A 17817-nucleotide genomic window follows, 5' to 3' on the forward strand; every position below is an offset into this window, starting at 1 on the left:
AAAGCACACTGAATATGAAATTATATTCTTACAGAGATGTTGAAATAATTATATTATTTGCTGTTGTCATACTCTCTTACCTGCAGTAGCTGAGAGGTAGTCCACCTAGCATCCACATTCTTTTCTAAGCATTTCTTTAGAAAGTCCTTAAAATTTGAAGACCTTCAAAATAAATTTTAACAGTAACATTCTATTTTACTTTCTTGTTAATCAAATCAAACAAAACTCTTTGATAAGTTATGCTTAAGTTTCATTATGTATGTAATAGTATTAATTCAACATTTTAAAAACTAGTTAATAAGACTATTAAGATTTTATAAAACTTACTCATTTGTAAATACATGTTAGACATATATGTAAGTAGGTACATAATCACTGAGACATAGCCATATACTCACGAGTATGCCAAAAAGCACAAAATTTCTAATAAATTTCACAAATATAGATCAATCTATATGCCTCACTTCCTCATAGTACAGAAAATACCTTTCTCATGCAAAACTCAAATCACTCATATTTTCAGATATATGGGAAAAGTGAGCTCGAAGATTTTTAATGGTCCTTAAGAGAAATATACCAAAAATCAATTTTCTAATTCATATAATCTTTGTACCATGTACTCAATTTTAAATACTCTTGAGAAATTGTGAAAATGTAACATCAAGTTTTGCTTCCTAATATCGTTTGTTTCTTATTAAGCTTTTTAAATAATATTTTTACCATCTTGATGGCTGTGCTAATGTAGGTGGCTCAGATTTTGCTATTTTTAGCAGCACTCGCATTGGATTTAATTCATGATGAGGTGGTTCTATCTCAGCCATTTCTATTAAAGTGATACCGAGGGACCAAACATCAGCTTTGTAGTCATAGGGTCTGTCCTTAGATGTTTCACACATGACTACTTCAGGAGCCATCCTATGAAGACAGATAATTAAAAGTTAACATGTTTAATAACAGTGACTGCAAACCACATGGTATATCAATTATGCGGACAAAATTAATGAGTTATTGTAACTGCTGACATGACTAATACTATAAATTCATAAAACTGAATACATACCAATATGGTGTACCAATAAAGGAATCTCTTCTTTGAATTGTCCTCGTGTTTTTAGCTGATACTCCAAAATCCGCTTGAAATAATCACACAAAAGCATTAATGAGAACTTTTAAGCATTGTTCATTGTATTCAATGGGGAGAAAAAAGCATTTTAAGTCTTTAATAAGGCCAATCTTACAATAAAAAGTAAAACAGAAAGAAAAAAATGTCTCTCCCATCTTAATCTTGACTATCTCTTTCTAACATCTCCCAGAAAAAGCTGCTAAAGATCCCATTATCAATACATTTAATACCACCATGTCTTCAGATGACAAATCCTTCAAAATTGAAAATTAAAAAATGGTAACTCTAAAAGTAGACCAGTCTATCCACTTCAAAAACAAATGCCAACTAGCGCTATGTGGCACAATTAAATTAAGAGTCATTAACATTTTTTCTATAGTGTGAAAAATAGAAATTAAACTAAAGCAACCTTTATGACAGTGTATGTCTTGCTAACTTCCTCATAAATCATATTGCCAAGAAAAAACTGGGAACCTTATGTTTTCTGATTTAAATTATACAGAACAGTAACATTACAGCTTTTTCAGTTGTTAATCCCACCTTTTCAGCTTAGAGTTCAGACAACATTAACAGTAACATAAAATTGGCATTGTTGCATAATTTACCTCATGCTGTAAATGCACAAATTTTTAAGTTTCGCATTTGACACCACAATTCTCAAAGTTGAATACCAAAAATTCAGTATTTGATGCTCATGCCTAGCACAGAGTATACACTCAATAAATAGTAGCTACTATTAGCCATATTCACAATTCTAACCTTTGTCGTTTTTGTTGTAGAACCCTTAAAGGTCATGCAATTCTGCCTGAATTACTTTTATCTATTATATGGTTCTTAGGGATTAGATTGTTCTATATATCTGTGTTGCAGAAATGGAAGGTTCTCTGGAAGTATTTGTAAATTAATAAAACAGAAATTACAAATATTTTAATTGTCAACTAACTAAATATTATTTTAGAATTCCTAAACCTTCAGCATATTTATTTTTAAGGTACACATTATTTTACACAAGTTTGTCCCTATATTCAAATAAAATTTCAATATATTTACCAAAAAAAATGCCCCCAAAATTGATCAAAACTATAACATCCCATTTCAAATTAAGCTAGGAGACTCTCAAGAACGATGAAAAACAGGCCGGGCATAGTGGCGCATGCCTGTAATCTCAGCACTTTGGGAGGCCAAGGCGAGCGGATCACGAGGTCAGGAGATCGAGACCATCCTGGCTAACATGGTGAAACGCCGTCTCTACTAAAAAAATACAAAAAAATTAGCCGGGTGTGGTGGCGGGCGCTTGTAGTCCCAGCTACTCAGGAGGCTGAGGCAGGACAATGTCATGAACCCGGGAGGCGGCGCTTGCAGTGAGCCAAGATCGCACCACTGCACTCCAGTATGGGCGACAGAGCAAGACCCCGTCTCAAAAAAAAAAAAAAAATGATGATGAAACTAAAGAGCCATGTAAGTCAGAATTAGAAAAATTCTGAAAGGTGACAGAACTCAAGAAAAAAATTTAAAATTAAGAAAAAAATCACTTTAGAAACAAAGGCTAAACTAGGGAAAGCAAGACCAAATAATACAACAAATTCATACCCATTACCACTTCACACCCAGTAGGATGGCTATTATTTTTAAAAAAGCATAGAAAAAAAAAGTGTTGACAAGCATGTAGAGAAACTGGAAGACTTGCACATTTCTGTTAGAAATGTAAAATGGTGCAGTTGCTATGCAGAATAGCATGGTGGTCCCTCAAAAAAATTAAACAGAATTACCATATGATTCAGCAATTCCACTTCTGGGTGCATACTCAAAAGAATTAAAAGCAGGGAGTAGGACAGACATTTGTACATCAACATTCATAGCAGTATTATTCACAACAGCCAAAAAGTGAAAGCAACCCAAGTGCCCACTGACGGATAAATGGATAAACAAAATGTGTTACATACATACAATGGCATATTATTCAGTCTCAAAAGGGGAAGACATTGTGAAATATGCTACAACATGGATGAACCTTGAGAACATTATGGTAAGTAAAATACGCCAGCCACAAAAGGACAAATATTGTATGATTCCACATACGTATATACCTAGAGTGGTCAAAATCATAGAAACTGAAAGCAGAATGGTGGGTGCCAGAAGCTGGGAGGAGTGGAAAACGGGGACTAAGTGTTTAATGGGTATGGACTTTAACTGCTGCCAGATGAAAAGAGGTATGGAGATAGGTGATGGTAATGGTTGTATGATAATGGGAATGTACTTAACACCACAGAAATATACACTTAAAAATGATCAAAAAGGTAAATTTTATGTTGTGTATATTTTCCTACAATAAAAAAGAAAGCAAGCTAAAAAAGGACTTGAGAAACAGTTACCAGTATGGACAATAGGCAAAGATCCAACAAACAAACAATAAACATCTCTAAAGAAGCAAGTCAATGCAAGGGAACAGAACAAATGCTCAGATCTGTAACTCCAGAAAACGTTCCTGGGGGGGCAGAGGGAGGGGAAGAAAGCACTTGAATATTATAAGAGCATAGTATTTATTAGAAAAGACTGGTCAAACTACCAATCTTAAAAAAAAAAAAAAGTTTTAGCATCTAAGCAAAAAGAGCACATGACTTCCAATGGAGAAGAAATTCAGATTATCAGACTTTTCAACAGCAACACTTCATGACTGAAGAAAACAAAGTAACGTATTTCAGATGCTGAAGGAAAGAAATGTGTGCCAAGAATCTGTTATCCACCAAAACTAACCTTGAAGTATAAGGGTACAACTGTTATCACTACGTAAGAATTCAGAGAGCCCTTTTCAGAGGAATCTACCAAAAGCTGAGCTTCAGATAACCAACATGACCAAAGACACATCAACATAAGGAGTGGTGGTGAGCATTAAAAACAGAAATGAGAGTTAAAATGAATTATGAGGTATCCTAAACCTATCAATGTCCTTGAGAACCAGAACTCTCAATATAGAAGAAAGGAGATGCACATGTATTACAGAAGTTAGATTTTAAAAACCTTTATCCCGAATTTGAATAGGAAATATACATGAACTCATGAGGGGTCTAGCTCTGTCCTTTGAAAAGTCCTAGAACAATGGCCTATATAGAAAACTGTAAGCATCTCTTACACCAGATTGTGGTCTTGAAATCTCTTACACCAGATTGTGGTCTTAAAAGAAACCAGGGCTTCTCGAAGAAATGGCTAATTACATGGGGTGCAGTGGCTCACATCTATAATTCCAGCCCTTTGGGAGGCTGAGGCGGGCAGATCACTTCAGGCCAGGAGTTCCAGACCAGCCTGGTCAACATGGTGAAACCTCATCTCTATGAAAAAACAAAAATTAGCTGGGCATGGTGGTACATGCCTGTAATCTTAGCTACTCAGGAGGCTGAGGCATGAGCATCCCTTGAACCCAGGAGGTGAGGGTTGCAGTGAGCTGAGATCAGTCACCGCACTCCAATCTGGGCAAGAGAGCAAGACTCTCTCTCAAAAAAAAAAAAAGAAAGAAAAGGAAAAAAGAAATGGTTAATTACAGGTCTGACACAGAAAATACACAGATGAGCCTGAAACATCTCAGAACTGTCAAGTGGGCTATCAAAGATTACTAGTCCTGTTAAGAAGATTAACAAGCTGACACGAAGAAGACCCCACTGACTAAAGATGGAACGTGAGCTTCAATAAGAATAAAAACTGCAATGGATTTGAAACTCACCAAATAAAACTAAATCCACGAACAAACAATATTTTTTAAAACATTGGTCAAGGATAAGAGACAGCCAAGTCATTATCTTCATTACTAATTTTATAATGAATGAAAATAATGAAATAATTGGTGTTTATATCAAAATCATTATCAAAAATAATGAAAACAAAATAATGGAACTCGTTTTTCAACCCCAAAAGACAGATGTGTAGGCATTAAGCCTCAATAGCTGCAACATCAAAAAAGGGGCACAAAGCAGACATGGTGTGCCTCCCAGTGAAAGAATGCAAAACCACCTGTAAGTCTTGCCAAAGGATCAGGCTTGAGAATGATCAAACTTTGGATTCATCTGCCAAAATGAAGGAAATACAGAGAGGAACTTCAATCATCAGGAGTATGCAATAGCAAAATGCAGTTTGAGGGAAACACTACAGGCCAAACAGCCCAGGTTCCATGGATCAGTGTTTCTTTCATTATCAGCCCCTCTAAGGAGTCATTTTAAACATTGTTTTCAAGTCACCCCTCCTCCCATAAAATTTTAATGCCACAGATACATGTTATATCTCTTCACCTACTGGGGCCTTTGGAAGGTCACAAACCATTGTAATGTATAAGGGTTTTTTTGTACCTAAAGGACTAATTTTAGCCCCCATGTGGGTGATATTGCCCTCATCCCTCCATTATACATGCCATAATATAAATAAAAGAAAGGAATGGGGAAAGGCCTGTAAGAGACTTCAAAAACCCAAGTTTTATATCGGCAAGTTTAAACCCTAACATCTAGAGATGAATATTGGGTGACTGAGCCATAAAGAAACACAAGGAAGGAAATAATATAAAAGTCAGGATAAAATGTGGAGAAGAGAAGGGCAGTGGCTGACATGGGCATACGGAAGACCTTCTGGGGTGCCTGCCTTTGTAGTCACTACCTAGATCAAAAAGTTTGTAGTGACTACAAAGCTATGTCTACAAAGTACTAAAGTTAAGCTACACAATTTCTGGTGTGTTTTTCTATATCTGTATTTATTTCACAATCAAAAGATTAAAATTCACTTTGGGAGGCCTAAGGCAGGAGAATCACTTGCACCCAGGAATTCAAGACCAGTCTGGTCAACAGAGCAAGACCTCATCTCTACAAAAAAATTTTAAAACTTAGCCAGGTGTGGTGGTGCATGCCTGCAGTTCTAGCTATTAGGGAGGAAGGTGGAAGGATTCCTGGAGCCCAGGGGTTCGAGGCTGCAGTAAGCTATGATCACATCACTGCACTCCAGCCTAAGCAACAGAGCAAGACTCCATTAAAAATAAAAATTAAAAAGAATAAAATTTAGTATACCATCTGTTTAAATGTCTTGACAAAGTAAAGTGAAATGACTATAGTCACTAGTATCAACTTGGCTTCTGAATATATTTTGTCCTTTGAATAGCCTTTCAAAACATACAAATTCGGACTTCATCGCTAGACTTTTTAAAAAATTCCTATCTTGGGTAAATTTAAAGAGGGCTGTAACTTCCATAAAACCTACATCTAATTCTTCTTATGAAGGTAACATTTCTTCCCTCAGTATAAAGAGCAAAATTAAAAATTCTAGTCCTTATATTTAGGTATTCTCTCCAGAACTAAGATTACTTTGTTAGTTTAGTCAATGTACCGTATCAATAAAAATAGAATATAAAACTAAACACAGGGGAAAAACCTCACTCGATGTGAGCTTTGGAAATAAAGAAAAAAACTCAGTTAGCAGCTTTACATACTATATTATATTCTAAACATAAAACAGTTACAAGTATTAAGTCTACATACAAAAATTTAAGGGTACAAACTTGAAACCGGTCTTTAAAAAGCTTGCCTTTTTGAAAATAAAAATTCATTCTTTCTTATCTTCTTTTTAAAACATTGAATTAGGTGCTGATATTTAGGAATTATAGAAAAATGAGTATCCAAGAAAGTGTTTTTTAAAAACTAGAATGGAGTTAGTTCTCCATATTTCACATATTTAAGTAGTAATAAAACCACATTAAGTCACATACATAAAGATGGGAAATTTCAGAGTAAAAATTCAAATGTTTTATTTAAGTGAATAACTTACCCAATTTGATATCTCCATCTAAGGTAAAGAGAATGTTGCCAGCCTTTAGATCTCTGTGGATGATCTTATTATCATGTAAGTAGTTCAATGCATCTAAAGTTTGTTTGCAAACTACTTGTATTTGGGACTCAGTTAATGGTCTCTCAAGTTCTATAAGGAGAAAGTAAAAAAAAAATCTAATTTTTATGCAGTGAAAACATATTAGCAGGCTACATACCTTTCTGTACGTATCATCACTGTCAAAGATCATATGCAGTGAATTTATTTTAGAAGAACTAAATATCTACAAAGATTACTTTCTTGACATGCTCAACATTTCATTTTAGAATTTTACTATAATTATCCAAGAATATAAAAACATAATTGAGTTGATTTAACTTACTGAACTTCACTCAATACTTATATATTTGAATATATTTATATATGTTTGAAATTTTTTAATCTTATTAAGTATAGTTTAAGATATGAACATAAAGAACAAAAAGGTATTTACCAAGCATCACAGCATCTACTGCTCCACCTGCACAAAATTCAATGAGGATCTGCATGCAAAAAAAAACAAAAACAAAAGCGCGTGTCTAAAACTACACTGAGTTTTGAGTTTCAGTATTTTTTCTTCAGCTTAGCAAAAAAAATAAAGAAATAGCTATCAAATAATCTGGGTTATGGAAACAATATACTAAACGAAGATTTTGTCAAAAGAGTTACAAATCTCAAACAATACACATTTGAGAAAGCCCATCTTGAAAGTATGGGCATTTTTGTTCATTGCCACGTTTAGTGTCCCTGCTTCTCTAAAACTACCAGGTACAGAATTTTCATTTGGTATAGTACTGCATAGCCATTTGGTCACCAATGAAAGATTTTATTACTTATATTTTTAAAGGCAACTTGTGTTTTAAGTGAACAAATATGCATTTGTTATTTTAAACTGTATTAAATAGGAATAAATCCTGAAAATATTTATACAGAGACTTCTTTTAGCTAAAAAAAAAAACAAAAAAAAAAAAACCCAGAAGAAATACATACAAAAGCTTCAGATCCTAGCTCAATTATTATCTGCTGATAGGTGACTATCTTGACTTCCCTGGTAAGATATAACACCATGTACCTTTCCTTCTTAACCCTTACCACAGTTGTAATTTTATATTTATTGTGATTATTTGATTAATTAACATTTATGTCTCCCACTAAACTTCCCCTCACAGTTGTCTAAATTTTTATTGTGCAATAGTCCCAAGTAAAGGTCTTATCTGTTTATTAACTAGTCTGGGGGTTCATTTGCATTACAGTCTTTGAAAACACTCTGCCACAGCCCTGAACAGTAATTTCAGAAAACACCACATTAATAATAACTATAATTTTAAAAAATAACATATTTTTAACTAATTAGGTAGCTTCCTGCCTTTTTTACCTCAGCATAATGCTTTACTTTTTTTACAGGTGCTTGCCAATTAGAAATTGTATTCAAATTCATTACATTATTCAGAAAATAATTTGGGAGGCAGATCATTACTCATCCTACAGATGAGTAAACAGATTCATAAAAGTTAACTGACTTATCCAAGTTCCGTAAGTGGCAGCACTAGGATAAAAAAATATAGACCTTTAGGCATCCAGTCAGGTATTCCTTGTACTACTTGCTCTTCTCTCTCATAAAACTTTGCTTCTTCCTTCAGGAAGAAAGACTGAAGCTCCGTTTTAAAAAGTCCCTCTTGATTAAACTAATGTTGGCACGGAACAAGTGATTGACAGATTATTATAATGAATATGAAAGTTTTATTTCTATATCTACTTGTGCCTTAATATTTTCTGAAAATGAATTTATACTCACAGCTTTAGCCATCACATCATGCACTAAAGTTGAACCTGATAATACAAATATTTAACATTTCTAGTATTTTACAGTTTATTATAAGATTTACAAAAAGTTTAGGATAAAAAATTATAAACAATTTCTAAGAGAAACTTTTAAAACTTTTAAATGATTAAATTTAAATTATAAACAAGGACATCTAATTTCATATTTTAGTAAATTTATTATTCTTAACCAAATGGTTCCACCCGGACCAAATGTTTCCACCCAGATCCAATGTCAAACAATCAGGATGAAACTGTACAATCTGAAACAAATCTGAACATCTGTTGAAGCTGAGAATAACTTTGTTATTACTCTCTTTATTGGCAGATCAACTCTCATTCAAGTGACACAAGTAACTAAATAGAAGAGATAAGACATAAAATAGGTTTTAACAATTCATAAACATCTCTTTAGGACAATTAACTCATTTTGGCTACTCCTTTAGATCAAGAGAAAATACTTACCCAAAGATTGTTCTCATAATAGAAGGCATCCAGAAGTTTGACTATATTTGGGTGATCACAAGATGCTAATATATCAATCTCCACCATGTAATCTTCAAGTTCTTCTTCAGATTTAGTGTCAATCACTTTTGCAGCAGCTAAAACACTGGTCTCTTTATTCTGGGCCTGAAAATGAAAGTATCAAGGTGTCACACTTCAAATGCATCGTTTTCTAATTTTTCATTATTTTAATAGATTTTAATTTTTAATTCATATTTATGTGTAGATTGTCTTTTAAAAATAGTGTGTCAAGAGAATGAGAAGACAAGTCACAGACTGAGAAAGTATTTGCAAGACACATATTTGATAAAGGAAAGTTTTAGGTTCGCAGCAAAATTGTGTGGAAAGTACAGAAAGTTCCCTCGTACCCCATGCATAACCTTCCCCCTCATCACACTGCACACCAGAGTGATACATCTGTTACTATGAGGAACCTACATTAACACATCATTATCACCCCAAGTCCAAAGTTTACATTACAGTTTGCTCTTGCATCTATGGGTTTCAACAAATGTGTAATGGCATGTAGCCATCATTATAATATCATACAGAACAGTTTCACTGCCCTAAAAATCCTCTGTGCTCTGCCTACTCATCCGCTCCTTCCTCCAATCCCTGGCAACCACTGATCTTTTTACTGTATCCATAGTTTTGCGTTTGCTTTTTCCGGTATGTCATATGCTTGGAATCAGACTATGTATAGACCTTTCTGATTAGCTTCTTTCACTTAGTAATATGTATTTATAGTTCCTTAATGCCGTTGTGGCTTGATAACTCATTTCTTTTCAGCACTGAATAATATTCTATTGTCTGGATATACCACAGTTTATCCATTCACTTACTTAAGGATATGTTGATTGTTTCCAAGTTTTGGCAATTATGAATAAAGCTTCTATAAACATGTATGTGCAGGTTTCTGTGTAGACATGTTTTTCAACTCATCTGAGTGATAACCAAGGAGTACAACTGCTGGATCATATGGTAAGAGTATATTTAGTTTTTTAAGAAACTGCCAAACTGTCTTCCAAAATGGCTGAAAGAGTCTGCATACACATCAGCAATGAATGAGTTCCTGTTGCTCCACATCCTCACCAGCATTTGGGGTTGCCAGCAAGCATGGCTTTCACCAGTCTAACAGCTATATAGTAGTACTTGTATCTTTTCAATTTACAATTCCCTAATGACATATGATGTTGAGCATCTTTTAATATATTTATTTGTCAAATCTTTGGTGAGGTGTCTGTTCAAATCTTTTGCCCATTTTTTAACTGGGCTGTTCATTTCCTAATTGTTAGGTTTTAAGAGTTCTTTGCATATTCTGGATAACTGTCCTTTATCAAATATGTGTCTTGCAAGTATTTTCTCAGTCTGTGGCTTGTCTTCTCATTGTCTTGACACACTATTTTTAAAAGACAGCCTAAACACAAATATGAATGAGTGCATGCTACGGCTATGCACTGCACTAAGGGCTCACATGCACAGGGGACAGCATTTCGAATCACAGCCTCTGGGGGGTCAGACCACTAGGATTTAAATTCTGGCAGTTTTGCCACTTATTGGCTGTGTTGCTTGGGGCAATTTACAAAATCCCTCTTTTAGTTTCCTCATCAGTAAAAGTTACTCATACCTACACCTCACAAGTTCATGAGAATTAAGATAACATATATCTGCCAAAAAAAAAAAACACAAATAAACATTTAATATAGTATCTGGCATATATAGAAAGATTCAAAAATCTTAGCTGTAATTACTATTACTATTTAATCTTCACAACAACCCCATGATATGTTATTATCTCTAAAGGAGGATATAAATGAGCTTTGAGGGGTTAAAAGGCTTCCCCAGGTCATGTAGCTAGTAACAGGCCAAATTTAACAGAATTTAAATCCAGGTCTGTTTCCAAAGGCCTTTCTGCTGGAGGATGAAATCCATTTATGCCAGAGGTTGCAAAAACTTTTTTTGTGAAATTAACCCATTTATGCTGGAGGTTGCAAATTTTTTTGTGTGTGAAAAATCAGACCTTGGCAATTACTTTGGGCAGTAGGATATAAAAAACTCCACAAGCTTAGCACTCCAATAATGGAACACTAGGCATAATCATTACCCATGAAGGGTGGCAGAATATACCACTTCAAACATGCCACTTTGACATAAGGATCACTTTGAGTGAAAGGCACTTGAAAAATAGCAGATGCAAGAAGTGCATCCTAATCTTTCACCTTTTCTTCCTGAAACTAGGAAATAAAATGTTCCTGTGAAAGATGTCTTCTCTATCCCAGGAGAAAAGAAACATTCTTTGATAGGGAGTCATAGTCAAGAGAATTATGTACAAACAGACCTTGTTAAATTAAATGTCTTCCTTTAGCCTCCCCCTATAACATATCTACTTTTCCACAATCACCTCTCTTCTTTCAACCTAACACAAAAGCATGTAGGTTTTGCCATTTCTCTCTGACTTCATTTTCTTTTGAGGGTTCCCATGTCACATAAAACTTACATTAAATTTCTATGCTTTTCTCTTCCACTCTATCTGGTGTCAATTTAATTCTCGGGCCCAGCAGGGACCCTAAGAGGGTGGAGGCAAAGTTTTGTGTCCTCTATACCCTTTTCAGTCTCCCCATATTTCTATCATTTGGTCATTTTTCCCTGTTCTTAGTACTTTAACTTTCCCATTTTCTTTCTTTGGTTAACTTCTCACTGCCATTTATTACAAATGAAAGGTTTCCAAATATGTAGTAGATACCAGGATCATTTTTTAACGTTAGGAATCATATCTTAAAACGCTAACTAGGTTGTTTTTATAAGACATTTCAATATGATATATGTTAACATCACTTCAGCAAAACTGTACTTATTACATTAAAAACAGATACTAAATTTTTTAAAGTTAACAATAAATGTTTCAATAAATAAATGTCTAAATCTCACTTTTGAGAATTTATCAGAAGGAGATAATTTCATAAAATAGAACTCATGCAGATACAAAAATACTCATCAAAGCACCATTTGCAATAGGGAAAAAGTGAATCAGCCTAAATGTCCATTAACAGGAACCTGCTTAAATCATGCAGTACAGTTTTACAATGAAAATTACGCAGCCACTAAAATTAACTGACTGATGTCCTAGAGATTTTAAAGATGTGTCTTTTATACTTGTGAATGGGTTGGCATGAAGGAAGAAAAATAATTCACACTAGATAATCTCTAAAATTCCTCACAGTAACAAATTCTGTCATATATTGATTATACCAACAATGATATCATTTGGTTTAATATAAGTAATAAAAGTTACATTAGAAAGAATAGTCCCTCAAATTATTGCTTGAAAATAATATAATTACTCATCAGGATCTGGTTCTAAAAAAGTCTAAAAAAACAAAACTGAAATAAATATTTGTAAGTGTGTGACACTATTCTCTACACTAATATAACTGGGACATAAAGTATTTAAAAAAAAAAAAAAAGAGCTTATCTACCTAATATCTAAAGGCATAAAAACTCTTCACATAGGCCAGGCACAGTGGATCACACCTGTAATCCCAGCACTTTGGGAGGTCAAGGCAGGTGGATCACAAGGGCAGGAGTTTGAGACCAGCTTGGCCAACATGGTGAAACCCCATTCCTACTAAAAATACAAAATTAGCCAGGCATGGTGGTGGATGCCTGTAAACCCAACTATTCGGGAAGCTGAGGCAGAAGACTCGCTTGAACCCAGGAGGCAGACGTCACAGTGAGCCGAGATTGTGCCATTGCACTCCAGCCTGGGAAACAGACCAAGACTCTGTCTCAGAGAAAAGAAAAAAAAAAAATCTTCACATAAAGGCTTAATGAAATAACTAAACCCTGGGTCCCCAACTGTGGGGCCACAAACCAGTACCAGTCCATGGCCTGTTACGAACCAGGATGCATAGCAGGAGATGAGCAGCAGGCAAGTGAGCAAAGCTTCATCTGTATTTACAGTCACTCCCCATTGCTCACAATACCACCTGAGCTCTGTCTCCTGTCAGATCAGCAGCAGCATTAGCTTCTCAGAGGAGCATGAACTCTATTGTGAACTGTGAACCCTGTTATGAACTGCATATGCGAGGGATCTAGGTTATGCGCTCCCTATGAGAATCTAACACCTGATGATCTGTCACTGTCTCCCATCACCCCAAGATGGGAACATCTAGTTGCAAGAAAACAAGCTCAGAGCTCCCACTGATTCTATATTATGGTGGGTTGTATAATTATTTCATTATATATTACAATGTAATAATAATAGAAATAAAGTGAACAATAAACGTAACACACTTGAATCATTCCCAAAACATCCCCGCATCCAGTCTGTGGAAAAGTTATCTTCCACAAAACCAGTCCCTGGTGCCAAAGAGGATGGGGACCACTGAACTAAACAAATGTTAAAAACAAGAATGGAATAACAAATACCCAATCTTAATTTAAAAATATAACTTCTGTTGATAAAAAGATTTCAAATATCAGTCATGATCACCTAAAATCACCGTGTTTATTTTCATGAATCATCAATAGAGCTTGGCCACATTACATAAACAAATGAGGGATTCTGGGAAACATAAGTTGTCTCAATGTTCCATAATGGCTTCATATTCTAAAAAAATTGAACAGAAGGTATTCCCTGGGTGGTGAGTACAGGAATAATTTTTAAATCTTAATTTATTTTCTTTCTATATTTTTACATTTTCTAACATTATATAGTATTTCATAGTGAAGAATATATTTTAATAAAAATTTCAGCTGGAAACTGAAAGACCAGCACAGAAAACAGAGATGATTTCAGTCCCAAAGAGGTGTTAGTCAATCAAAGGCAAACAAACAAACCAACAAACAAAAAACACGTCAGATAAATACAAAAGGAATCTAAAAAAACAAGGAATAAAAAGAAAAAATAATCACTGGGACTGATTCTGTCAATCTGGATGATTTCATCTCAAGGCTGAGGTATTCTTCCCCCACCAAAAGAAGAAGAGTCTAATTGTCCAGTGTGTAAGAACATTTAACCATAAAATGTAAAAACTAAATAACTCAAATTGCTGTTCATGAACATCCACAACAAGGCACTGGTCCAAGCTGTGGAAAACACAAAGACAAACAACACCCCAGTGAAATGTGCTCTAGAAAAGAAACGCAATACAGCCGCTCCCTCTATCCCCAGGGAATACATCCCAAGACCCCCCCAGTGGATGCCAGAAACCTTGAATAGTACTAAACCCTATGTATACTATGTCTTTTCTTTGCATACATATCTATGATAAAGTTTAATTTATAAACTAGGCACAGTAAGAGATTAACAATAACTAATAACAAAATAGAACAATTGTGACTATACTATCATAAAAATTATGTGAATGTGGTCTCTCAATACATCTTACTGTACTGTACTCACCTATTTTCAGACTGCAGGTAGATAAAACCATGGAAAGTGAAACCTCGGATAAGGGGGAACTACTGCATAAAAACCTATTAAAAATCTTGGTCAAATCTTGACCAAAAGAGTTGATCTGCTGAAACCCATTAATTCTTCCAACAAATACTTACTGAGTGTCTTCTATATGTTAGGTCACTGTTCTAGATGCTGACAATGTACAAACAAAAATCTCTGTGCTGGGGTACTTACAATTTTGGGGAGTGGACACTCAACAAATAAATTAGTATATTAGCAATTAGTACTGTGGGAAAAAGTAAACTAAAGAAAAATGAGGAGGCTGGGAGCGGTGGCTCATGCCTGGAATCCCAGCACTTTGGAAGGTCGAAGTGGGCAGATCACTTGGGCCCAAGATATCGAGACCAGCATGGACAAATGGCGAAACACCATCTCTACCAAAAAATACAAAAATTAGCAGGGTGTGGTGGTGCATGCCTGTAATTCCAGCTACTCAGGAGACTCAGGCACACGAATCACTTGAACCTGGGCGGGAGGCGTTGCAGTGAGCCAAGATTGCACCATTGCGCTCCAGCACGGTTGACAGAGTGCTGGAATAAATAAATAAATAAATAAATAAAATAAAATAAGATGAGGAAATGGGGTATGGGAGTACACAGGCAAGAGTTTACAACTTAAATAGGGTAGTTAAGTTAGGTCTAACTGAGGTGATATTTGAGCATATTAACATCAACAAAATTCAATGATTATTTTAGTGTTTTTAGCTATGTAAATTGGAACTTTTAGTATTTTACAAAGAAATCAGTAAGAAAAATCTCAAATTATTTCAAGTATGTTATCCTACATAGTAATATCCATCGTGCTATTAGAAGAGGTATGGATCTCTGCACTTTCCATTTAGTAACTTATTTAATCCTTGTATCAGTTAGGGTCCAGACAGGAGGAAAATCACATTGATTATTTTAATAGAGAAAACTGAATAAAAACAATTATTAACTCTGTTGCTAACTGAAAAAGTAATACAAAGGATCAGGGAGGTAACAACTACAGGCAAAAGCTACCACCCCTAGGACTATGGGAGCAAAGGGAAAAGACTGGAATTATTAAGACTCAGAAGCTCAGAGGAAGGGTTCCACAGACCTGAAACTCAGAGGAGTTTCTCTGAGGAGACTGCTGCTCAGCTGGTGCTGTTGTCTCCGAAGAGGGGTCCTGTGAGACTGGAACCCAGACTTTTGAGGAACAGGGTACCAGCCAATTGGTGCTGGTGTTATGAAGGGTTATGATGAGGTTAGTTCTGTGAGTGTTGGAAAAACTACAAACTGTATTCAACAGCTGCTACAGAAAGAAACTGCTGATGCTGGAGCAAAAAATAAACTTCTATAAGGGTGATGGTCAAAGTAACAAGAAAGCAGACAGGAAGTTCACAAGAAATAAGACAAAGGTATAAGTCATTTCTTCCTCCTTCTCCTTGCAGCCTCCCTCTAGTGCCCTATACCTTTGAAACTGAAATGAGCTGCTAGCAAGGCAGAAATGTGATCTGCAGTCTTTGAACCAGCATCACAAAGTAAAGTATAGAAGGGAGTACTTGGAACTGAGATTAAAAACTGGCATAATCCTTCTAAAACCTACGAGCAACACAGATGGGAGAGCTAAGGTACAGAGTAGAGTAAACGTTTAGGGAATAAATATCCAAAGTTACAAAAAGCTATTAAATGAAGAGAGGGGAAACCGCACTGAAAGCAGCATATACTTTTAGACTGTTGATACTGTTACCTGTTTTAAATTACATGCAAATTATGATCTTTTCAGTCCTGCTAAGATTTTGGTAGGAACAAGTATCAATATTAAAAAAGAATAAAATTACTCATCATCATTTAGCAAAGATACAGAGTTAACTCTCATTATTTGTGGTAGTTATGCTCTATAAAGTCGCTGCAAGCACTGAATTAGCGACTACTAAAACATTGTTCATAGGGAAATCCATGCACACACACCCCTTACATAGATTATCATATTCTTAAATCCTGAAAACAATTCATCCTGGGAGATTCTCCTTTCTTTATTTTACAAAAGAGAAATGAGGTATATAAGTGTTAACTGACTTGTGGAAGGTCATCCCAAAAACAGATGTCAGACTTGGGATTCAAACCCTGTCCAACTGGCCCCACAGCCAGACCTTCTTGCACTTCACTACACTGCCCTCTGCTGTCTCCATCCTCTGGTCATCTCTCCATGAGAGGTGAAATCAAGGAAGTGTCACCTTGTTCAAGTTCGGCTGGGAATGTGCTTGTCAGAGCATTCAATTTTTTTTGCAGCTTTGTGCATACACACAAATAACCAAATAAGTGCCGCAAGCATAGATTTTAGGACTACAAGTAAACTTTAACAGGCAGGCAAATTCACAAATACAAAATCTGCAAATAACGAGGATCAACTGTACATATTCTTTCCATAATTTCTGTAAAACATTACAGAAATCCAAAGGATTATGTCATTTCCTGAATTCTGCAAAAGACAAAGAAATACACTTTATATTATCCTTATATTTTCTCCACATTCCCAAACTATTTTATTTATATTGTTCTGGTTATGTATTCAAAATTTGGTCCTTGGTCAAAATATATCAACAAAATGGTGTCAGTAATAAGTTAAACTTGGCTAAGTCTGCAGTTTCCAAAATGTTTTACCAATTCTCAGATCACACAGTTTTCCTGCTTATTTCAAGGACTTATTGACTCTGAGCAGCATGAACATGCAGAAACAAACACAACTGTGTAATAAAGAAGCCGAGGAAATGTGCATAGATTGCATAATTGGAAAAGATGAAAAACAGAACACAAAAAGACAATTTCAAAAACATTTTAAAATAAGACAAAAAAAGTACCACGTCTGGAAATTAATTCAAGAAAAATAAAGACTTTTAAATAGTAAGGAAAACAATCCCATTTACAATAGCATCAAAAAGAATAAAACACTTGGGAATTAACTTAAGCAAGGAGGTGAAAGACTTGTACAATGAAAACTAAAAAATTAATGCTGAAAGAAATTAAAGACATAAATGAAAACACATCCCATGTTCATATATTGGAGGCTTAATATTGTTAAAATGTCAATACTACCCAAAGCAATCTACAGA

The 17817-nt window shown here is 35.0% G+C and overlaps 1 protein-coding gene across 2 annotated transcripts in view; it reads right to left on the reverse strand.

The window, feature by feature from the left end:
• Window positions 1-17817, reverse strand: part of SLK (STE20-like kinase) — a 63130-nt gene that overhangs the window by 29197 nt on the left and 16116 nt on the right. For both annotated transcript variants that reach the window (XM_011957340.1, XM_011957339.1), the window contains exons 2-7: window positions 9242-9406; window positions 7410-7458; window positions 6917-7066; window positions 1061-1133; window positions 721-915; window positions 81-162 (exon numbers count right to left, since the gene is read on the reverse strand). In XM_011957340.1, the coding sequence (XP_011812730.1) occupies window positions 81-162; window positions 721-915; window positions 1061-1133; window positions 6917-7066; window positions 7410-7458; window positions 9242-9406 (714 nt within the window). The remainder of the gene's footprint in view (window positions 1-80; window positions 163-720; window positions 916-1060; window positions 1134-6916; window positions 7067-7409; window positions 7459-9241; window positions 9407-17817) is intronic.

The sequence above is a fragment of the Colobus angolensis genome, unplaced genomic scaffold (genome assembly GCF_000951035.1).
Source record: "Colobus angolensis palliatus isolate OR3802 unplaced genomic scaffold, Cang.pa_1.0 Scaffold44, whole genome shotgun sequence".
NCBI classification, from domain to species: Eukaryota; Metazoa; Chordata; class Mammalia; order Primates; family Cercopithecidae; genus Colobus; species Colobus angolensis.